Source organism: Dipodomys ordii, unplaced genomic scaffold (genome assembly GCF_000151885.1).
Source record: "Dipodomys ordii isolate 6190 unplaced genomic scaffold, Dord_2.0 Scaffold96, whole genome shotgun sequence".
Classification (NCBI taxonomy): domain Eukaryota; kingdom Metazoa; phylum Chordata; class Mammalia; order Rodentia; family Heteromyidae; genus Dipodomys; species Dipodomys ordii.
Genome location: NW_012267312.1, coordinates 5,239,328 through 5,264,713, shown reverse-complemented (window position 1 = coordinate 5,264,713; position 25,386 = coordinate 5,239,328). Strand labels below are relative to the sequence as shown.

The 25,386-nt window shown below is 38.7% G+C and overlaps 1 protein-coding gene across 1 annotated transcript in view; it reads right to left on the bottom strand.

Annotated features, from left to right (window-relative positions):
* Window positions 1-25,386, bottom strand: part of Sytl5 (synaptotagmin-like 5) — a 92,238-nt gene that overhangs the window by 1,689 nt on the left and 65,163 nt on the right. Inside the window, exons 9-16 of the mRNA XM_013026733.1 lie at window positions 25,133-25,225; window positions 23,202-23,267; window positions 19,463-19,641; window positions 17,267-17,366; window positions 15,124-15,285; window positions 6,197-6,305; window positions 4,845-4,980; window positions 308-516 (exon numbers count right to left, since the gene is read on the bottom strand). Coding sequence (XP_012882187.1) covers window positions 308-516; window positions 4,845-4,980; window positions 6,197-6,305; window positions 15,124-15,285; window positions 17,267-17,366; window positions 19,463-19,641; window positions 23,202-23,267; window positions 25,133-25,225 — 1,054 coding nt within the window. The remainder of the gene's footprint in view (window positions 1-307; window positions 517-4,844; window positions 4,981-6,196; window positions 6,306-15,123; window positions 15,286-17,266; window positions 17,367-19,462; window positions 19,642-23,201; window positions 23,268-25,132; window positions 25,226-25,386) is intronic.

Genomic DNA, 25,386 nt, shown 5'->3' with positions numbered 1-25,386 from the left:
ACTCTAACACTTGAGTCACAGCACCTCTTCTGGGTTTTTCAGAGTAGTTTATTAGAGATAAGAGTCTCACAGACTTTTCTGTCTGGGCTGGCTTTGAACTGTGATTCTTAGATCTCAGCCTCCTGAGTAGCTAGGATTATAGTAGTGAGCCACTGGTGTCCAGCTAATGAACAGATTTTTAGCTAGAGGATCATTTCAGGAGTCAGTTATGACTGACTACATAACTATGTAACTACATAAATATCTAGTACACAATACATGAAGGAAGCATGCCTGATTATAGACCTCAAGTCTCCAAGTTTCTTACCACTTCCAGAATTCAGACGAACTCCTCCAAGAAAGATGTTGCTAGAAAAGGCTTCCTTGTCCCAGACAGTAAGTTCTAGGCAAACATTCTTTATATCCTGAGGATACAGGCCACTGAACATGAATGTATAGTTCCATTGAGGGTTAACACTCTTTTTTATGACCATAGTTTTATGCTTGGTGGCTTTGTTATCATCAGGGAGCAGGTAACTGTAGGAGAAAATGCAATCAAATCATCATTGAGACAGTAGGCAAAAATGCCATCTTGGAATAGTCATGTGAATTTCCCATACTTTCTGATGTGTGTGTCTGTGTACATGAATGTGTCCAAGTGTGATATGGGTATTTCGTTCACCTATCATTACTATTTAGCAGTTTTCATGATGACATATTCATACATACATATAGTGTGCTTTGAGCATATTTATTCATCTCCCAGGTTCTTTTTCAAAACTTTTTTTGGAGACTGTCCTGTGGCTTGAACTCAGGGCCTGGGCACTGTCCCAGGACAGAGTGCTCAAGGATAGCACTCAACAACTTTGAGCCACAGTGCCATTTCCAGCTTTTGGTAGCTAAGGGAGATAAGTCTCTCACAGGCTTTCCTGCCCAGACTGGCTTTGAACCACGATCCTCATATCTCAACCTCCTGAGTAGTTAGGATTATAGGAATGAGACACCAATGCTGGCAAATCTCCCAGATTCTTATATGCTTAAATTTGGATTTATTTTGTGGAATGGCTTCTTTTAGGTGGCGCAATAGTAACATGCATTCTCTCTCCTTTCTAATTTTATTTCAGTCCATCTTCCCCAGTCTTGTAAAGAAAATGCCTTCTGTGGTAGTAGGTAGTAGGTATTATTGGATGTTCTAGTTTGTATTTTTATGGACCAATTCTGAACTGACTGGCAGCCAGAGTGAATAGTTTCCAGCAGGCTTTCCACTGTGTCTTGACTCCTTCAATAAAAGACTATTTCTGGTTATGAGTAAGTTAATGTGGGGAGAATCCTGGAATTACTGGGGATTTAATGGATTGAAGGGCAACTCTTCAAGCAATGAGTTTTGGAAATTGGTGGATGAATCCTTCACCCAAGGGACAATCCTAAGAAATACTGCACAGTATCTCATTGCTTCCCCAGTAGAATTGAGTGCCAGCCTTCTATCACAGTAACATATTGATAAACATATATGTTTTTGCCAGTGCTGGGTCCTGAACTCAGGCCCTGGTTGCTGTCCATATGGGTTTTCTTTCCCTCTCTTTTTTTTATTGTGAAAATACTGTACAGAGGGGTTACAATTACATGGGCAAGATAATGAGTACATTTCTTATCAAGCATTGTAGCCTCCTCCTTTGTTTCCCCTTCCCATCCCATCTTCCCCCATCCCCCCCCAACCCTCTCCCCCCCCACCAAAGTTGTAAAGTTCATTTTCGACATAACGACGTGTACATCTCATTGTTGCAATGGGTCCTGAGGTTTTTTTTGCTCAAGGTTAGCTCTCTATCATTTGAGCTATAGGTCTACTTGCAGCTTTTTTGGTGGTTAATTGGAGATAAGGGTCTTGTGGACTTTCCTACCCAGGCTGGCTTCAAATCATGATTTTCAGATCTCATCCTCCTGAGTAGCTAGGATTACAGGCATGAGCCACCAATACCTAGGATAGCCATACCTTACACCAGCTTCTCTCCCTCTTCTCAAACAAAACATTGGAACCACAGACCTGTACTGTTGTCAAAACACTGTATTGGGCTCAAAGTATATCATGAATGCTACCTTGTACCTGACCAGGGAACATGTTTTAGAGAAGTTGACAGATTTGCTTATGGAATCATTATATTAGATAGTAATACCAATGCCACAAGCAAACGATCTTACTATAAAGAAGCTAATTAGATTGAGTGAGATTTCATTCCAGGTTTCAAGTAGAGAATGCATGCTATTTCCCAATATTCCTTCTATCTGTTCCTTTTTTTAAAAACAACAACAACAACAAGGATCCCCATTTTAAAATTAGGCACAACATAAAAAAATGCAAATCAAAACAACAATGAGATTCTACCTCACCCCAGTTAGAATGGCCATTATCAAAAAAAGTAATGATAACAGATGCTGGCAGAGATGTGGCCAAAAGAGAATGCTACTGCACTGTTGGGAATGTAGACTTGCTCAGTCACTTTGGAAAGCAGTATGTAGGTTCCTCAAAAGACTACACATAGAGCTTTCCTATGACCCAGCAATCCCACTCCTGGGCGTTTATCCAAATGACCACAAACAAGACCATACTAAAGCCAACAGCACAACCACACGACTATGTCCATTGCAGCATTATTTACCATACATAGCTAAAATATGGAATCAGCCCATAAGCCCCTCAGTGGATGAATGAATCAAGAAAATATGGTAAGTACACAAATGGAATTCTATACTTCCATCAGAAAGAATGATGTTGCCCATTCATAAGGAAATGGAAAGGGTTGGAAAAAATTATATTAAGCGAAGCAAAGTGAGACCCAGAGAAACATAGGATGCATGATTTCTCTCATTTGTAATAACTAGAATATGTCTATAAATCTACAAGTTAATCCAATGGATAGTAAAAGACAAATAATCACACTTGGACATGATTAGGAAATAGCACTCTAAGCATTCACACAGTGAGAACAAAGGAGGCTATACATAGTAAGAACAAAGAATTATTCTTAGGAGATGATCACAATAGCTCAATAGCTATGTACATATGACCATATAAAATAATGCTTATAGAAATGAACTCCAAGAAATGGAAACAAGAGGTTTTTTTATTGCATTGTTAGCTGTTATTTCTTTTTTCTTTCTTTTCCACCTTTGGTATATTCCCTTTTGTCACTGTTTTTGATTTCTGTACCCTTTGTCTTATATATAAGTTTATCTGATTTGTGGAGAGGAAGGGGAATCACAGAAATAGTGGGAAAAAGGGTGAGCCAATTCAACAGTAATACTCACTAAATACTATGTTAGAAATGAACTTTACAACTTGGGGGGAAGGGGGGTCAGGAGGGGAAAAGTGGGAGAAGATGAGGGAGGGGGCAACACTGTTCAAAAAATTACTCATTAACTGAATTGTATATCTTTATCCCTTCTGTACACCACCTTTACAATAAAATTAAAATAAAAAGTATAACTAGACACAAGATTTCTTAGAATGTAGACTGTATTCCTGCACCCAGCATCCTTTGTGTCCAGTGTAGCCATATGACTAAATTCTGGCAAATGGGATGTAAGAAGTAGCTCTATGAAACTTATGGGAACTAACCTACCAGATGGAATAGGGATGGGAAAGCTAAAATCTAAGAGCTACTATGACCCATGAAGCAAATATCATGAGACAGAGAGAGAGAGAGAGAGAGAGAGAGAGAGAGAGAGAGAGAGAGAGAGAGAGAGAGTAACCAACAAACAATCTATGCCTCTGATAATCATGATACTTCTATACCCTTCTTGGATACATTACCTTCAGTCCTTATTTACATGTAAGAGGGGAAAATAAAAGGTACAACTCATTTTCCTCTCATCCTTGTTTTCTCTCCCTCTCCTTACTTCCTTACAACCCTCCCTCATGTGTTTCTCTCTCTCTCTCTCTCTCTCTCGCCACTGCTGGGCCTTGGACTCTGGGCCTTGGCACTGTCCCTAAGCAACTTTTGCTCAAAGCTAACACTTTACCAATTGATCTACCACGCCACTTCCCCTGCCTCAGTTTTCTAAGAAGGCTTAAGGAGAGGCAAAAACTGTTGTCTGACTTAAAGAATTCTCCTGTGGGCTTCACATCCTCCATGAAGTCAGCTATAATGGCTCATTTACTTTGGAAAAGTGCAGTACTTTGGTGGTTCATACATGTGCAATTGTGTGTTTGAATGAATGGATACTATCCTTCTAGTCCCAGTTCGCCTAAGTTCAGGAGAATAATATCCAGTAGCACAAGAGAGATTTGCTGGTGAGTAATTTAGAGTGAATAACAATATCCATTAAAGAGTACTATTCCCTCAAGAAACTGCTCTCTGCTCCACAAAGTGGAAACAAATGTGCAATTGGCAGTCTAAAGCTCTCTCCAAAGCACTTCCTAGTGGATACCTCCAGGAATAATGCTCTGATGACCACATTTTTTACAATTTTCCCCAAGAGAGCAAAACAGCAAGTATGAGTATTTCAGTAGTTGTTGAATATTACCAGCACCAAACAATTACAAAATATAATCAAAGTACACTAAACATACAAATTCTTACTTTCTCTTTTGAGAAATGAATCTTAGAAAATTTGTTGGTCTTAAGGGTGAGAATGATAGGAATTCCTCAGATCTGCTGGAAACCATGTAAGCTAAGAATAAGCAATTCCCTCTACACTCATATTGCTTTACATGTATGAGATAAATTGTTTCAGACGTAAACATAGCTCTTCCCCAGTATATTTCCTACAAGAAGAACATGGAGGCTCACAGTGATCACTGTCTCACGATCGCAGACTTTTTCATCTACCAATAAGTATCATCTGAAATGAGGATGAAACAAAATTACCCCTTCACAAAGCTGTCAGAAGTGCCTCCTGATTTCACTGCTGTTAAGTTCTTTGCTTCTTTGACGAACACTTCAAGTATTCCTCCAGAGATTACAGGTGACTCTTTCTTCTTCCCCTTTTTAAAGGATTTCTTTCCTGTATCAGCTGAGGAGGGGGGTGGGAGGGGGGGAGGAGAGAAAGAGAGATAGAGGAAAAGAGAAATTCTACTTCAAAATTTAAAAAGACCATCTGCAAAGATTTATTTATTGACTGAATCAGGCCTTTACCTAATTGAATATTTGTGTTAGAGTAAATGTTTTTGTCCCATTGGATTCTTTCTGGATAGCTTTTCTTATTTATATTTGTTGAAAAACATTGAATAAATTCAAAACTTCAACCACTCCTGTACAGAGCACAGCTTTTTAACAAGGTGTTATAAAGGAAAGGAATGGAGAAGATCCTGAGAGCTGCCTGGGCCACTGTGAGTTCAGGCCCCATGACCAACCAAAAAAATATATTTTTAGGTGAGAAGAAATTCCTTCCTACCTTTCATTGTTATTTATTTAGTACCGTTTGAAGCATCTTACGTGTACGTGCCCGTTTAATCCTAACAATGTCCCATCTTATATGTACGTGCCTGTTTAATCTTAACAATGTCCCTTTGTGAGAAAGTGAGAAGTGAGAAAACGGGGTCAGGAAACAGAATTACTTGTCATGGTGATCATGACACTGAAGAGGGTAATTATGAATGGGAGGAGACTGCCGGAGGAGTTGATGGAAGAAGGGCAGGAGAATTTGCTTTCATCTGAATTTTTCTTTTTCTTCCGTGTTCTACGATAGATCTTCCTCAAGACTATGAATGACAGAGATCCAGACAAGCAGCCTCCCAACTCTAAGGAGTGTTCTTTTTTTTGGGGGGGTCCAGTCGTGGGGCCTGAACTCTGGCCTGGGTGCTATCCCTCAGCTCTTCAGCTCAAGGCTAGCACTCTACCACTTGAGCCACAGTGCACTTCCGGCTTTTTTTTCGGCTTATGTGGTGCTGAGCAATCGAACTCAGGGTCTCAGGCATGCAAGGCAAGCGCTCTACCACTGAGCCACCTTCCCAGCCCGAGGAGTGTTCTATATTTCTTAGACGGACAGGAAATGACTCTTACTACCTATGCTGGTCACTCAGTGTGAGCTTTGTCTTTTCCTTGTAAGATTTCCACACCCTTTGCCATAGGTACTTTGCTTATCACAACTCTCTTTAAAAGACAATGACAATCTTTTTCATTTCATTCATGCAGTGTGAAATTAGCATCGTCCAACAAATCTCTGGTTCCCAGTTGCACTTGTAAAAATAGGATGATCAAATGTAGTGATTTTTCTGTACCTTGAAGTTGTCTTAGTGGAAACATCATGTTCTCCTCTGGAGGAATGTACCGTAAAACAACTGTCAGTTCTCCTTTGTACTGAAGGCCAACATCAGGAGCAAACTCTCCCTGGCCAAGGATAGATAAATTTAAAAGAGAATAAGAACATTTGTCTTAGTATTTTGCTACCTATGCTTCAATATAAAATATTTATTTGATGGCTTAAATGTGATAATTCCTACTTAACTATGTTAGTTCTTACTGAAAGAAGACATGACTTAAGCATGAGAAAAGAAAGGCTGTAAAACCCTGTCACGACATTAACATATGACTTTTTTGTGTGCCACTCCTGGGGCTTGAATGCTGTCCCTGAGATATTGTGCTCAAGACTAGGTTCTAACATTTGAGTCATACCCCCACTACTGGCTTTTTTGGTACTTAATTGGAAATAAGAGTCTCATGGACTTTGTGCTTGGGCTGGCTTCGAATTGTAATCCTTGGATCTTAGCCTCCTGAGTAGCTAGGATTACAGGCACAAGCCACTGGCACCAGGCTTGTATAAGACTTTTAAAATAAAAGGCATTTAAAAGGAGATACATAACATATATCAATGGATATTGAGTTTTTGTGACATTGAATACTGACCTATCACTGAACATTATACATATAGTATGGAGTATGGGGCAGGAATAAAGATGCACTGAAAATAGTCTCAGAAGTTACATCTCCCTCTCTATAATGTAATTTCTTAAGCAATCAAGAAGGGAAAAGTACTAGGTTGCTAGTCACTGGTTTTTGAAAGCAATATTGGTATTTACATAATCAAAATTCATTGTGGACAAGTGGTTCTCTTAAACATTGCAGGTAGGAATGTAAAATGGTGGAGACAATCTGGAAAGCAGTTTAGTATGAATGATTAAATATGCAACTACTATACGAACCAGAATTTTCACCCCTCGGCATTCATTGAAAGTATTTTCACCACAAAAAGGTATATGAAGTGATATATATACTAATTATCTCAATTTAGCTATTTTACAGTGTATACATCTTTCAAAACAACATCTACTACATGGAAAATACATATAAGCTTTTTTATTTCGTCGGTTGTGGGGCTTGAACTCTGGGTCTGGGCACTGTCCCTCAGCTCTTCATCTCAAGGTGAGAGCTCTACCACTTGAGCCACAGTGCCACTTCCAGTTTTCTGGTGGCTAATTGGAGTTAAGAGTCTCATGGGCTTTCCTGTCTGGGCTGGCTTTGAATTGAGATCCTCAGGTGTCAGCCTCCTGAGTAGCTAGGATTACAGGCATGAGCCACCAATGCCCAGCTATACATAAGCTTTATTTGCCAATTAAAAATTAATTAGTATTAAGCAATTAAAATATTAAAAAATGAGCTGAGGATCAGTAACATGAACTTATAACCCTACCTGCTTAGGAAACTGAGATGAGAATAGAGGTTCACAATTAGCCCTTGATGAAAACTCTTTGAAACTCTTATCTCCAATTAACCAGCAAAAGCTGGAAGTGGAGACATGGCTCAAGTGGTAGAGTGATACCTGCTATAGAAGAAACTGGAGAGCTTGAAGCGTGGAGGAGTTCAAGCCCCAGTAGTGGCAAAAAAATGTATTAGAGTGTGTTTGCATGTAGATGATATGTCTGATTTTATTGACTTATGATTGGTCCAGTTTGCATCTATTCCAAACACACACACACAGACACACACACACACACACACACATACACACACACATCAGTGTTACACAAGGTGACAGTTGATCTAACACAACTACAAAGAAGCTACTGTGAAAAGACAGAGATTATTCCCAACTGGAATAAGGATGTGGCCCTTGCCTGGTCCTTAAAAAATGGGCGAAAGGATGACAGATGAAGTTGGTATGACAGATGAAGTGGTATGACAGAAAGATTAGTTTGGGTTGAGAAAGCAATAAGAGCAAAATAAGAGAGAGACTACCTAGAATGTGTTTAGGGACTGGTAGGAAGCCAGATGTAATTAGGAGTGTGTGGCCCTGGAGGCAGTAGCTAGTAACATGGAAATAAAATATCTCTTCTGGGTTTCCCAGGAGACTCTAAAACATGAATTCATGTTAAAACATTTCACAAGAGACAATGGAAAAGTGAGACTGAATAGAATTGATATTGTCAAATAGGGACAACTTTTGCTTAGCCCCATGGAGAGCCCTGATTATATGTCACAACTGTCCTAAGTAGAAGCAGAGAGGTGGAAATGGTATGCTTCTTCACCTATCAGTCATTGATCAAGGGCTCTGTGCTCACCCCTCTACCCGAAGACTTATATTCCTAGATTTATATTTCTGGATTTCCACAGGCCACGGAAGTGTAAAGTCCAGAAAAGGGCTCCCCTTTCCTACAAAGACTGGGAGTTACTGGCTGGTGGGCGCAGAGCCACATTTTTCTGAGCAGAACACAACATCCTGGGGTGCAATCGAAGGCTGGACCCCCACCACGAAAGTGTTGTGAGTGCCAGAGTGGGCACGAGTTTCCATCAAAACATCTTTCAAAGCAGCAGGAAACTGTTAAGATAATCTGATGAGGCTGGAGCTGCAGCTCAAATAGTAGAGTGCCTGTTCAGCAGGTGCGAGGCCTTGAGTTTAAATCCCAGTACTGCAGAAAAAAGGGACCTAAGCAGAGGGGTGAAATAATCAGTATTTTCTGTTGTCTGCAAAGAGAGATCTAGTTGTCATTGGAACAAAAGCCAGTCACTTCCCAATGCATTTACAAGTGTAAGATAGGATAATAAATCATAGACAACGATGCCAAAGCTGCCAAGTAAAGAGAGGAATTTAGGTAGGTAATAATTCCACAGGAACTTACATTTACTCTCTGCTTGAAGGCAGAATAAGACACTGTTTCCTTGGAAAACCACTTAAGCTTGCTGTTAGATTTTCAGAGGTCCTTGGTTGTTTTTTTTTAAATAATAGCACCCCCTGGGAAGGCTTGAAAGGCAATTCATACTAACAAACACTTCTCATCTACCTCCCATGCCTTTCATAAAGGATGATGAGTTATAGCTAATAAACAGTCCAGTGCCAGGCAGTGAAATACAAGTTATACTGTGAAAGTACTTTACAGTACTCAAATTTGACATCTTGAATTCTTTCTCTGTCTGCACCTGCTTCCTTACTGGCTTCTGCTGTGATATCTAACACAAACAAAACTAGATACTATAGGATTTTTGAGTAAGTCAATAGCAGTATGGCTTATACCTCCTGCAAACAGATGCCAGCATTTCTGAATTTTAAGGACTATTAATCCAAATCCCTTATTACTAGAGAAACCAGTCCCTGTAGTTCACACTTCATCTCTTCAGCTGGATAATGTACCAGCAACATCAAATTTCCTGGACTGCCTATACTCTATCAGCAGCTGATGGAGTGCCTATTGCACTGAAATGACTGAGACAGGAGACTGAAAATGAAGCAACACTCCACATAGCTGGCTGACAACCAACCATCAAGAGCTCAGCTGCTATGATTTGGATCTGGAATACTTCCCAAAAACTCATGTATTAAAGCCTTGCTCCCCAGCCGGTGGAGCTATTGAAAAACAGTAAAAACTTTTAAGAGATGAAGCCTAGTGGGAGGAAGTTAGGTCTTTAGGTGTGCACCGCTGGACATGATATTGAGATGCTGGCCCTTTGTGTCTCTTCTTTTTGCTTCCTGAACACTGTGTGGTTGAAAGGTTTCTTTTATTTTGTGATCCTGACATGATATACTGCCTCTTCATAGATCCAAAAGCAATAGGGTCAATGGACCACAGACTAAATCCTTTGAAACCGTGAGCCCAAACAAACCTTTGTCTTTTAAGTTCATAATCTCAGATACTTTTGTCATTGTGACAGAAAGCAGATTATGGCAGCAGCTCAGCAAAGCATGCCTTAGCATCAGCCCTCTCAAGTTCTGAAGGGCATGATATCTAAGCAAGTCTGAGTCTTCTTTTACTCCATATTTGTTACAGCAAGCTTCACAGAGGATGGTGACAAAGATGAGAGACATTAACGTCTGTTTCACAGTCTGCATTCACCAGACTCTTGGAGAGGATTCCTAAGGAAATTATTTGTTAGGAAAGCGCTTTCAGGGAGACAACTGAAAAGGGTGAGAGAAGAAAGATAGGGAAGAGCATGACCTTGGATAAGTTTCCATAGGAGGCAGCTTCAGTCTGATCTGGCTCTGAGGATAAATAACACCTTAATTTTTTTCTCTTTCTCAATAAAAGAGGCCAGCTTGTGTAATCCTCTGTTATTGACTAAGGATTGTCTTGTGACTCTTGGGGTACAAAGACTTCCAGGGCTTTATGGCTGTATGTCCACGTGGGCAAGTAGCTTGAGGTAGGCTTCTAAAGAGAATCTTAATTGAAGCTGTTGAGGAAAACTCGGAAGGGTGAGGAATCTAAAATGCTCAGGCAGAGAACTGTGGTGTTTCATACAGTAAGCACAAGACAACTTTTGTCGTTAGCAGATTCATAGAGGCCCAGAGCTACTTCTTCCTCTGTGGCAATGTGGAGAGAATTATCATGGGAAAAAACCCTACTGGTCCCTAAGCACAAAGGATGCTTTGGACAGACTTTAGATAGCATCCCAGAGAAGTCTTTCAATCATTTACAGAAAACTGACAGGAAGTATGATTTTCCTTCCGAACTGATTGTTCAAAGAGTCTGTTTCTTTAACATTAACTTCATGACAAATTAATTTTATATACTACTAAGATGCATGCTAATTGTCTTTCATGTGTGTCATCCGTCATCTGATGTCTGGGGATTTTTCTAGCAATGATGCTCATTTTTAATTTATTATTTTTTTCATTTTTAAAATTTTATTGTAAAGGTAATGAACAGAGGGGGTACAGTTACATAAATAAAGAAATGCGTACAATTCTTGTGGAACATTGATTTGCCCCTCAGTGTAGATGAATAGATCAAGAAAATATGGTATATATACACAATGGAATTCTATGCTTTCATCAGAAAGAATGACATTGCCCCATTCGTAAGGAAATGGAAAGACTTAGAAAAAAATCATATTAAGTGAAGTAAGCCAGGCCCAAAGAAACATAAGCTCCATGGTTTCCCTTATTTTTAATAATTAGTATATGTCTAAGATAATCCTAGCAGAGGATCAAAATAGTCTAATAACTATGTACCACATAAAGTGATGCTAATCTAAAGGAACTCCAAGATATGGAAAAAAGAGGTGTTTTATTTCAGAGTACTGTTTACAGTTATTTCTTTTTCTTTCATTTTTTCTTTAGTTTATCCCCTGCTGTCACTGTTTTTTATTTTGGTAGCCTTTGTCTAGAATATAAGTTTATCTCATTTGGTGATGGGGAGGGGAATCACAAAGGACAGAGGGTGAATCAATGCACTAGTTATACAAGGCACTATGTTGGAAATGAACTTTACAACCTGGGGGGAAGGGGATGCGGGGGTGGGGGAGGGAAAGTGGGAAATGATGCTCATTTTTAAAATGCAAAGCATGAAACTGATACGAAACGACTACTTTGCTAATCACCTAACTGTTATCTTCTGTTGTTTTTGTTTGGGAGAGTTGAACTCAGAGCCTCAGCCCTCCTTTAGCTTTCTGGCTCAAGGCAGATGATCTGCCATTGAGCCACGCTTTATCTTTTAGGGGGAATTTTTTCTTTCAATTCCAAGAGACTTAATGGTGAATGAAAAAAATATTTAATATATTTGGTGTCAGTGAGTACAATGTTGTGCTATTGTGGACTCCTCTGCTGTTTAAAAATACACTTTACTGGGCCAAGCACTAGTGGCTCACACCTGTAATCCTAGCTACTCAGGAAGCTGCAAACTAAGGACTGTAGTTTGAAGCCAGCAAGAGTACATTTCTCTTTTTTTCAACATGTCAAAAAGAAACTTTATTCCTTATTAACAGCCTCTTAAGCTTTCTTGCTGAGTGCTTTAGGAGTGGCCGACTTTGGGGCTGGAGTTTTTGACCCTTCTGAGCTTTAGGAGGCTCCACCACTTTCTGGCAGGTGGTTTTCTAGGCCGTGGCCTTCTGGCCCAGAGGTTTCTTGGCCTCATGAGCAGTAGCGTCCTTTTTGGCTCAACCTTTACCTTTAGTAGCCACTGCCACCGTTGCCAAAGATGCAGTGGCAGCCTTGGCAACAGGGGTGTTTTTGGGAGAAGCTTTCAAGAGAGTCACTCTCTGACGTTTCTTCACTTCATTCTTGATGAGACTACTCCTTATTTTCTTAGCCTTCATGACTTTGCAGCGATCAAAGGATGTCATCTTGACTTTCCTTCTTCTGGCTCCAATCTTTTTGGTACATCCGGTGGCTGACCTTTTTGTATTGATATCTGCCATCTTCCAGGCTTTGCATTTGAAAGGCATGGCCTGTTCTCCTTACTCCAGTGCATGATCCATCAACCAATGCCCTGTTCTGATCAATAACGTCTACAATTGCCACAAGCTTTCCGGCATTGAGGCCTGAAGGAGACATAGGCCGCCAGGCCAACCTCCATGAAACGCTTGAACACCATGTTGGCAGCACAGGGCAAGAAGTTACATTTCTTTATGAACAATGTTGCCCCTTCTTGTCATTTTAACATATAGCTCATATGTACTTTCTAAAGATTTTCTGTGAGTTACTTACATCAAATCTCATGTCAACAACCACAACCCCACCAGTAAATTATATTTTTAGTTTGCTCATCTATAAAATGGGACGCGAATAATGATTGTTAGTTAACCCACAGGTTTGTTATCGCCCTGAATGAGAACATTTGGTGCTATTGATGATGCCATAGAGAGCATCACTTGTTTTTTTGCTGTTCACTATCCCTTAGTTTTCTCTTTAGTAGTTCAGGACCTGGATTTTTTGAGGAAGTCTAATTTAAAGATAAGATTTTAAACCAGCCAATGCCTCATTTCTCTCTAGCCAGTCATTAGCCAAAGATAGGCAAATAATTAGGAGAACCAGGCTCAAAGCATGACTTTACTGTTGCTGCTACTTCTTTTTTTTTGCTACTTCTTCTCTCCCTCCCTCCCTCTGTTCTTGCCTGCCTTCCTTCCTTCCTTCCTTTCCTCCCTCCCACCCTCCCTCCCTCCTTCCTTCCTTCCTTCCTTCCTTCCTTCCTTCCTTCCTTCCTTCCTTCCTTCTCCTTCCTTCCTATCCTCCTCCTATTTATATTCCTCCTCCTTGTCCCCCTCTTTTTCCTCCTTTCCCTTCTTCTTTCCTCTTGTGCTGGTACTGGGCTTGAACTCAGGACCTGGGAGCTGTGCCTTAGTTTTTTTTTGCTCAAGGCTGGTACTCTATCACTTGAGTAGCAAAGAGAAAGGATGGGCAAATGAAGTCATAATATTCTATGCACATATGTGCAAATAGAACTGGGTAATCTGAGGAGATAGGTGGAATTGGGAGAGATGGAGAAGAATGATGAAAGAGATGATATTCATTGAGCTGTATTGTACTCATAAATTCATATATTGAATCATCATCCCTTTATGAACTAAAGATTTAAAAAATAAAAAAGAAACAAAAACAAACAAAAAAGCATAGCTTTGAATGTTGGATGAGAAACTTTATCCTTTTCTGAACAGTGAGGTACAAAGATGAGAGGCTTGGAGTCAGTGTAGCTGTTAGTGCTATAGAGAACAATGAGAAAACTGAAAATAAAGCCAACAAATAGAAGAGAGCCAAGAGATTCCAAAGCCTTGATAAGATTTGAGAACCTAGATTAAGCTGCTGGCTAACAGCACTGTGCTTGACAGAATATTGACAAGCCTACATAAAAATGTATATTCAACCCTTACATAAGATATATATGATGTGAATATTACAAATGAGCACATCACAGCTAAGAAAATTAAGTTAATCTGATCAATGTCATATAGGCAGTTATAAAGCCAAGACTGAGCCAAGAAAGTTATTAGAGTCTACTGTGTTGATTATAATTTTTTTGGTTCTCTGTACATAAAGAACAGTCTCTTCTGACTGCAAATTTTGACTTCCAAAAAGTACTGTAAATATAAAAGTAAATGTAGCTGTTTAGAGTGAATCAAAGGCATTGTTAGTCTTTGGTTAAATATCACATTACAGTGACATTTAATTTATAAAACAAACTCTAAGCTTGTTTTTCTAACCAAAGCCTGGCCTGGGAATCTCAAAAGCAGGAATGTCAAGACCAGATACTTTGGCTACAGGTCACTTCCTCAAGTGACCCTACTCCTCCTGTTTATGGTTCAAATTGTAGAGAATAAGAAACAGAGATAATATTTTGAGGTTGGTTATAGGTTTGTTTTAGTTATATGAAAAGGAAGACTTTTTATTGGTTTTCTTGATGGTACTGGGATTGAACAGAAATGCTGTACAATTTGAATCATACTCCTAGTCCTTTTACTTTTAGTGTTTTTCAAATAAGATCCTGAACTTTCACATAAGCCATTCTCAGTCCTTGATCCTCCTACCTCTGCCTCTGAGTAGTTAGAATTACAGGCATATGCCATCATGTTTGGATTGTTTCTGAGACAGAGTTTCACTAACTTTTGCCCTGATTGTCTTCAAATACTGATTCTCCTATTTCCACCTCCCAAGTATATGCGATTATAGATATGTACTATCATAGCTGGTTAAGAGTTTCTTATTTAAATAGGGTCTATATAATGTTTCTTTTTGGTTATCTTTGGGGACCTTCACATAGGAAATATATTACATAATAAAATTAATAAAATGTGTGATTATATAGCTTGTGCTCTACAGTCTTTATTGATAAGAGCTTTCCTAAATCATGAATTCATAATATTCATAAAGTATTACTCCAAATGTTGCTCTACTAATCTTTGTAGATTGTCACTTTAACTTTATAAGCTTTCAGATTCTTCACGCTTATCACATCAATTTTGCTCAAACTTACCTAATTGCATAAACAACTATGGGAGTATCTCCTACCTTGGGTTGAAGCACAAACCATTCATCGCTTGGATTTTCGAAGTTCCATGAATCAAAAGGAATCTCCACCTCTCCGAGGAAGCAATTACGTCCAAAACGATCATAGTGCCAGACTGAGAGCTGCAGAGTTCTTGTTTCCAGCTGGGTGTGGCTGATGGTATACTGAAAATAAAGTTTACAAAATTACATACCACAAAGAAGGCTCTCTCCAAATCCAGGCACTTAGAGATTATCTATATCAGTAAGAACAAAACGAACTCAAAGAAAAGATTTTCCTTATTTCTGCTATAATAGAAGTTCTGTTTCATAAAGTAATTCTATATCAGACTTAGTGATGGAAGATGTATAAATAAATTATTTGAGAGTGAGGGCAATAAACTCCAGATAGAATATAAAAGATGATGAAATTTCTCTTCTTTCCATTTTACTTCATTTGCCTACATTTTTCATACCTACTTTTTAGTTCAAGACTTAATATAATAAATATCTAACTTCTCTGTCATCTCTTGTTCTTCTAATTCATCTCTTGCTCATCTTCCTCCTCTTTCTGTTGTTCCTTCTACTATACAAACAGTATCTGGCTATACTTCAGACTGATACCTTTTTCTTTCTTTTTGCTATGACCAGGGGCTTAAACTCGGGGTATTGCACTCACTCACCCTTCCTTGCTTATGACTGGCATTCTACTACTTTTTGAGCCATGCCTTTAGCCAGATTCTTGCTAATTATTTTCGAGATTAGTCTCTGGAACTTTGCTGCCTGAGCTTGCATCAAATCATGACCTCTGCTGTCAGCCTCCTAAGTATCTAAAATTACAAATGTGAGCTGCAAGCTTTAGATCAGATGAACTGATTTCTGATCTCGGATTTATTTGTGTCTATTCCTGTCCTTTCTATCACTATTGTGATTAACTCTGGCTCTCTGCTCCCTAGATTTATTCCACCCTTGGCTTTATCTGTTCTGCTTGGGCTCATCTTTGTTAATCTGTTATAATCACTGCCTTCATCCTCTGACTGTATTTATTTATCTTAATATTAGCTCCAGTTTGCTTCCACTTATGCATGTAGACTTGTGCCTTTTTGCCATCATCAACCTCCCCTCTATGGTGACTTTGAATCCATAATTTTAGGCATAAACCTATACATTTTCCTTTGATTGGAATATATTCCATTCTCCCTAGATCTTTCTTATCAGGGAAGATTTGTTCATGGTAAGGAAAGGGATTGTTGCATGAAAGGAAGACCATTAGAAATATAAAATTTTGCCAGGCACTGACTCACACCTATAACCCTACCTACTCAGGAGGCTAAGATCTAAGGATCACAGTTTGAAGCCAGCCTGAGCAGGAAAAATCTGTGAGAATTTTATCTCCAATTAATCACACAAAAAGCTGGAAGTGGTGCTATGGTTCAAGTGGTAGAGTGTCCTTGAGCAAAAGTAGTTCAAGTACAGTGCCTAGGCCCAGAGTTCAAGTCCCAGGACTGGCAAACAAAAGACATAAAATTTAGGACTGAGGTCTGGGTTGTATTTTATGTAGAATATTTTCACTGCAATTTATTAGATCTGATCCTGCATCTCCACTGTTCATTAACTGCACCCTTAAATTTATCCAAAATCTGAAAACCTAATACGAAGCCTGACAGACCCATGCTGTACTAGTAAAGCAATAGATGTGTACAATGTGACCTACAATGTTAAAGTAAAAGTTGTGGGAAGCTTAATTTAAGGGGTTGTTGGAGAAAGCAATGTCCCTAAAAGGTGAAATATGCTGGAACAAGATGTACTAGCTCAGATGCAATTTTGCTGAATCATTTCTACTTAAGGGGCAATGTGAGAAGCAGCAGAAAAGTAAGTGTAGCTTCCATTTTTAAAAAGAAATCTTTTCCAAAAATTTTTAAGAAAGAGCTAGGGGCATATCTCAGTGGTACAGTGCTTTTCTAACCTGCATAAAACCCTATGTTCAGTCCCTAGCAAAAAAACAAAACAAAACAAAACCTGCTAGGAAAGCCAGTAACATTCAAATTCCAATTTTCTAAAATACATATAATCATTGACATGCAAATAAATTATTAACTGTAGTTAATTTTAAACCAATGAGATTATGATCAATATTATATGAATTATTATGCAACTACATATTTACCTTCAGTGTTTCATTGAATTCTGGATTGGTGCCTGATCTGATTTTGGTCTTGCGCTTATTGTTTCGAGACTTGTCTGGAAGAAGGTATGACTTGACATAACTGTTGGTAATAAAGAATAAAAGTAATTACTTGGATGCATACACTTTTCAAGAAATATTCAAGGATTTCAATGGAGAAAAAAGCAAATGGATCAATGAGTAAAAGCGAGGAGACCAAAGTGAATGATGTCTATCTAAGTTTGGGTCTTCCACAAGAGAGAAACAGTATAATGGTACAGTGTGCTGATGCTAGAGTCAAGGCAATTTGTTTTGGATCACCCCATGCCTCTGGTTTCGATGAGCTCAATAATTTAACTTTTCCATGCTATATGTAAAACTGATATAAACTCTACATCTGACTCATGGCACCGTGTGGATTAAATTAATTGACATATACAAGAAGCTGACATCCTATGCTTCTCCATAAATATGGTCTAATACATTGTCAATGGGCTCATAAACTTTTCTGGTTCAATGCCTTTCTTTATATATATTATATTATAAATAATATAATATATTATATATATTACTGTAAAAATACTGTACAGAGGGGTTACAGTTATATGAGGTAATGAGTACATTTTGTAGCAAGCATTGTTACCTCTTCCTTTGTTTTCCCCCTATGGGTCAATGCTTTTCTATTCCTAGTCAGTCCTTCTGATGTCAGGGAGTGGAGTGCAATCATAATGAGTAGGAAAAAAAGAAAATTGTAAAGAAAAAGAAGAAATAGAAAGTGACAACTTGAAGTCATAGCAGTAATTCTGTCCAATGTCGTGGTTTGAACTCTCTCAGCAGCTTCTTTCAGCAATAGCATCATTGCTGACTTAGAAATTTATAGAATTGAAGCTGGGCACTGGTGGCTCATGCTTGTAATCCTAGCTCCTCAGGAAGCTGAGATCTCAGGATTGTGATTTGAAGCCAGGGTGGGCAGGAACATCCATGATACTCTTATCTCCAATTAATCACAGAAAAAGTCAGAAGTGGTGCTATAGCTCAAGTGTTAGAGTGCTAGCCTTGAGAAAAAAAGCCCAAAGACAGCACTCAGGCAAAGGGTTCGAGGCCAAGGACCAGCAAAAATAAATGAAATTTATAGGACTGAAATAGACAAGATGCTACTAGAGTTCTGAAACACATCTGCTGTTTTTTTTTTTTTAGCTATCTCTTTTCATGCTGGTCAAAACAATTATATCTGTCTTGGGGAATCTCTGAAATTAGGTTGAGGAGACGAGTATAGCTGTAGTTAGAATCTATTCATTGTTCTTGGACATAGGTCCTCTATTGTGCAGAAAAAGTTAACATAGAAAGACTGAGGTTGCCATTCTTTAGTCAATCTTGTTAGCAATGGCTTACCAATCTCAGAACTGAAAAAAGTAGCACATTGTGTCTATACTGTTCATACAAAACAATACAGCTTATGCTAAACATGTGTTTTCCTTCAGGGAGCCTGAAAATTTGGCATATAATCATGTGTGTCTCCAATAAGGTCCTCTTGTAGATAACATTTCATAGGAATTAAGTACATCCTGTGTAGCTCTATTGGGAGAGGACCCTGGAAAGCTTGAATCTAGTTTCTTCAGCACTTTATCCCATGTGTCTCTTCCATTCTTTGATGATAGCTGAAGGCAGAATCCTGTGAGTCTTTCTAGTGAACCATTGAAGCTGGCAGTTATAGCTCCCACCCAACATGCTATGGTCCATACTTGCACTCCCAAGCTGATGCCTAGAATCTCCAGAGCTTCATAATCACCTTTTTGAATTATTCAATTGGAAAACAACTTGGCAATTTAATCTGGAAGATTTCCCAGAACAGAAATCATCATGATACTCTTGTATATCCTTGATGTGCCAACATGGCAGCCCAATACTTCAAGACCCTGCATCTGTGTGAACTACAGCTTTGTGAGTTGGGAATCATGTTGAGTAATGGTCTTTTACAAATCAGGTAACCAAGGATACAACCATTGTAGAAGTACAATGATTGTATTGGTATATAGCAATGAATTTCAGAGAACATTTACAAATGTGGTATAGGAGGAAAGTGACAGTCAATTCCTGATGTTCCAAATTGAGTGGGATGCTATGGCACTTCTGAAAAAGAAATGCACACACAAAGCAGACAGTGCTTGAAATAGTCTGAGGAACATGCTTCATGCTTACGCATCTGTCCTCTGTTTCTTTTCATCTCCTATGGCCAGATTTCTGCAATTCTTGACAAAAATGTAGAGCCCGCCAGTTTTGTAGCAGTAGCTGATGTGGAGAAGGATTTCACCACTGACCTTCACATTACCATAGTCTCCTGTTTCACTGTAAACACTCATCATGCTGTTAAGGCTGGTCTGAAATAAACAAGGTAAAAAGAAGGTTTCCAGTGTTATTCTAAGGTTTCTTTTTCTTTTTCTCCATAGAATCCATCACCTTGGTTCAGTTATAATTCCTGTTCTTTATAACGAGCAGGAATACCTAAGGTGAAGAAAAAGTATGTGACCTGTTTTGTTGGTGGCAAATAAAACTTGAGCCAATCCAGTATTATTAGTAAAGAAGGCAGGAAACTTGTTGATAGAAAAAGCTTTATCTTATGGGGTTTGTAAAACCCTTTGTTTATTCATTTCTTTTAATGAATAATCATGAAAGGTTTCTTTCTTTTTTTTTGGGGGGGGTCAGTCGTGGGGCCTGAACTCTGGGCCTGGGCACTGTCCCTCAGCTCTTCAGCTCAAGGCTAGCGCTCTACCATTTGAGCCACAGCACCACTTCTGGCTTTTTTCTTTTTGCTTATGTGGTGCTGAGGAATCAAACCCAGGGCCTCAGGCATGCAAGGCAAGTGCTCTACCACTGAGCCACCTTCCCAGCCCCTCATGAAAGGTTTCTAATACCACTTCTCTCCATCCTTGCCACTTTCTACTTTTATATTAGTTCAATCTACTTCAAAGTCTAAAATACAATGGTCAAGACCAAGAAAAACTCATCTCATATTCTGCACTAGCAAAAGCCTCCTGGTTTCTTTCCATGACTCCCACAAGGAACCACAAGCTGTAGTTTTAACAAAGGCAAGAAAAAGAACATCATATCCCACAGCTGCTTTGATACCCAAACTAAGTAACTGTGTGGCTACATAGACCATGGCTTTGAAATCCTTTGAAATATTGATCCACAAAATGTAACCCTAAATAATAAAGACATACTCCCTCGAATCAATGAAATAAAAAATTCCAAAGTTTTAAATGTGCCAGAACAAATTAAGCTTTTGTCAAGACACTAATAACATTGGTTCTCAATACTGGGATTTGAACTTAGTCTCACAGCTGATAAGAAGGCACTCTATCCAAGCCTCCAGCGCCGTTTTCTGTTACTTTTTTTTTTTGAGACATGGTCCTGCTCTTTGTACAGGTGCATATCTGTACCACAATGCCTATTTTAGGCTTCATGTTATTGCTGGGATTACAGATGTGTGCCATCACATCCAGTTGCCCACACTCTTGAGATAAGAGTTTTTGTGGATTTTTTTTCTTGGGCTGACTTAAAATCACAATCCTCCTAGTCCCTGCCTCCCATGTAGCTTAGGAAGATAAAGGTGAGCCACCAGGCCCAGCTAAGGGTTGAGAAGGTGTATTGCAAACATTTTTGTCTATTCTGGCCTCGACCCATAGATGGTCCTTCCACTTTCAGCCTTCCAAGTAGCAAGGTTTATAGGTATAAGTCACTGGAATTCAGTATATGGGATATATTTTAATTAAATTAATTATAAGAAAATCATTCTGTAGCACTAGAAACAAAAATTCTCTGTCTTACTAACATGGCTTTCACAAAAGACCACTTCAGGGGTTGGGTGCTCTCTCTAAGCATTTTTGCTCAAGGCTAGTGCACTACCATTTTGAGCCACAGCTCTACTTTCAGCTTTCTGGTGGTTAATTGGGGCTAAGAGTTTCACAGACTTTCTTGCCTGGGCTGGCTTTAAACCATGATCCTCAGATCTCAGCACCCTGAGTAGCTAGGATTACAAGCATGAGCCACCAGCACCTGGCTAAGACCACTGATATTTGTAAAGATCATGGGAAGATTTCACTAGTGATATAGTAGTTTCATTAGTCTTAAAGAAGACTATGTATGAGTGTGTATGAGTGTGTATGAGTGTGTGTGTGTGTGTGTGTGTGTGTGTGTGTGTGTGTGTGAAAACCATGCATAAAATATTTGGCAAAAGCCATTTCCCCTCACATTGCTTAAAATAGAGGCTGTTCAACAAATAGGAGGTGGGTGACATGGCTCATATCTTTTGAAGCTTAAGGCATAAGCAAGAGCAAACTAAGGATTCCAAAATTAATTGGAAATTTCATTCAAAGGGAGCCAGTAAGTAACCTAATTGGGTTACTTATTCCTAAAATAAAGCAACACAATTTTCATGTTTAGTAGGTGGCTTTTAACAGTGTTTTTCCACACTTGAATTGCACATAAATTACCTGGGGATCATTTAAAAATGAAGTTTCTGATTGATGAGTAAGTCTAGGGAAGGGTCTGAGACTTTGTTTTTTCAATCAATACCTAGATTCAAAGTTTCCAAATAGCATGACCAGAGCTCCACAGAAAATTTATAGAAGCACCACAGAATATTTTAAGTTTAAAGGGAAACACAAACACAGCAATGTCTATCAAATATCATGCAAAATCTAAGTAGGAGTTATTTTAATGGTCAAAATGTCCTCATTAAATAATATTTTGTTCTTTTGTTAATGAATTTCTATTTGTGTGAATCGGAGCTTTTGGCAGTTTCTGCAACAAATAAAAAGAACATAAAGCAAATATTCCATAAAAATCAATGTAAAGGCTGGGTGTGCTGGTATAAACTATAAACCCAGCACTTGAGCAACTGAGGAAGGAGGGTTTTGAGTTCCAGGTCACCTGGGCTACACAGAAATAACCTGTCTCAAAAGAAAGTCAATATACAACAGAGAATGAAAGTGATGATATCCAACTAGGTTCTAAGATTTGAGAAACTATACTATTCAACAGCATATATGTTCTATTAGTAAGTAATCGAGGCTATTAAAGAATTCAATGCATTTTTTTCAATCTACCTGCATTCTTTTTCAAATGGCTATATTAAGTGATTAGGATACAAATAGTTATTATTATTATGTTGTTTAGACCTAATGGCTTAATAATTGACTAGTCAATTGTTATTTTGGGCCTTAGAACACCATGAAAGAATTACAGAGAGTCAAGGGGCTCTGTACCCTGAGAAAAGTTTGAAATCTCTATCTCAGGTTATCTCAGGTGGTCTATGAACGAAGCTTTGAGTACTAAGAACCAACCCCTTACAATACACCAAAGAAAACTCTGGCTTATAGAAATCATTGGGAATGTCTAGACATAAGTTGTTAGTCCCAGGTTTCTAGTTAGAAGCCCTCCTAATCACATCTCACTACCTCATTAAGTGACTAAGTCGTGTCTTCACTACATTCTTTTGTAGCCACATCATTGAGTAGGCCCTCTATAAGCAAGGGGACCCCAAGGATAGAAGCATATATAAGAACCCACAGAAAAATGAGGCTTTGGAAAATTGAAGGCAGCTATGGAAAGTTTACTATTAACCAAACATTTTGCTCTTAACCAAGCCAAGTCTGTGACTCAGAATGGAGATGTTTAAGCAAAAGGTTTTTGTTGATAGGTAATCCTTTTGGATCATGTGTTTCCTGACTAGCACTCTGATTTCCATGTGTAGTGAGCTGAAATACTTGACTTCTAACAAACTCATTAACCTTTTCAAAAGAGAACTTCTGGCTAGCTATACAGCATTCAGAAACAGATGAATGGTAGATGCAATGCCTACTTAAATCATATGTCCATATCTGCAAGATTTGTGAAGTATAGTTGAAAAATGGAAAAAGTAAGGCTGAAAACTCACAGTGTCTGAATCAGCATCAGGCACATTTAGGTAGGTCCACTTCCTGTCAGAGACTGCTTGAGAATTCTTTAAGGAAATCACCCAAAGACCAAAAGGAAAAAGGGAATTAGAGCAATAGATGTTAGAGAAGCAAAGCAACAGACATATAGACACAGATAAATATGAGTACACAGGGCTCCTAGAGCCTTCCTCTCAAAGAAAACCTTGAACATTAAAGCAGGAAATCTCTTTCAGAGTTTTCCTTGTTTTCCTGTAGCAGTTTCAGTTTCAGGTATTATATTAAGATCTTTGATCTGTTTTGATTTTTGTACAGGCTTAGAGGGTGAGAGGTGGTGGTCTTGTTTCAGCCTCCTGCATGTATAGACCCAGTTTTTCCAGCAGTGTTTGTTGAAGAGGCTGGCTTTTCTCCAGTGTAGGTTTTTGGTACCTTTGTCAAAGCCCATCTTGTAGAATCAGCCAAGGTGCTCCAAAACTGATGGATGAACATGGAAACTATTTCATACATATACTATGGAATACTACTCCATCATAAAGAAAAATATAATTATGTCATTTGCAGGGAAATGGATGGAAGTAGAGATCATCATGAGTGAGAGAACTCAAAAGGCCAAATATTGCATGTTTTCATTCATTTGTGGAGTACAGACCTAAAATGATGACAACAGTCAAGATAATTGGGGCATGAATGTAAAGGGGGACTGTCTAAAAGGGACCAGGAAGAGAGGGGAGGAACAAATGAGGGAATACTGAGGAGTGAAGAGGATTGAAGGATCTTCACACATACACACACACACACACACATACATACATACACACATCTATAAATGTGTATATATATGTATGGGTATACATATATATGTATATTGTATATTGTATGCATACATAGAATATTGAAGCTCAACAAGTACCGAATGAATAAGGGGGAAAGAGTAACAGGAACATGGTGAAGAGAGTAAATTTGTTCAAAGTATACTGTTCAAAGCATAACAGGAAATATCACAATGAAAAACCCTTCATATTTTACATATGTAGTAATTCAAAAAGAAAGCTGTTAATTGTGCAGGCAGTGAGAGCTGTGTAATTTCTGAACAGAAGAAAAACCTCAGTGGGGATAAGTTTTAGGAAAATGACTGGCAGCAGTGTGGAAAGCAGTTAGAGTTGTGAGAATGCTGTCAGGAAAAGTTATGTGCAGAGAACTTAATTATAGGCTTGAGCTTACTGGGACCAAACTAGGAAAGGAAGTGTATGTATGTATATATGTATCTATCTATGTATGTGCCAGTCCTGGGGCTTGCACACAGGGCCTGGGTGCTGCCTCTGAGCTTTTATGCTCAAGGCTAGTGTGCTCTCACTTCAGCTACATCTCACTTCAGCTACTTCTGTCATCTTGGTGGTTAGCTGGAGATCAAGTCTTACAGACTTTCCTGCCTAGACTGGCTTTGAACCACAATCCTCAGATCTCAACCTCCTGAGTTACAGGAGGATTGCAAGTGTGAGCCACTGGCACCCAGCCAGGAAGATATATTTTTAAAAATCACACAATTGTACATATTTCTGGGCATATAATTTGATAATTCAATATATATATATATACAACATGTAATCATCAATAATATGAGGACAATTCACATTTTATTATTTTATGATGTTGGGAATCTTCAAACTCTTCTCTTCTGCTTCTTTATAAAATGAAAAGGATGAGATGGGAAAATCTGGGTGAGAACCATGGAAAAGAAAGGAATCAGAGCCTTAGAAAGAGGCCACATAACATTAGATCCAATGATTACTATAGGCACAGGGTAATCAGGAACCTACAGGTGCTGTGTACTCATCACATATTTCCTCAAGAATGCTTATATCTCCTATGGAAATGCACAGAAAATAGACATTAGAAAGAAGATCATTTCTGTTTGTGTCAGACAGCTGCTTACAGTTGATAGGCCACTTGCCAGACTGTGGGTGTTTGCAGAAAACTGGGACGATGCTCTGTCATCAACACCTTCTTCAATCTCTTCGAAGGAGTTCTAAGAAAATAGGAGAAATCAGATGTTTGGTTTATTTCTTACCTATAAGTTTTTTTTCACCTGGAAGACCAATTTCTTTAATGTATATGTAAAAATCAGCTATGATCTTTCTCTAGATCGTTCTCTTTTCCCCTCTAATTAATCTGAATTGTACCATTAAG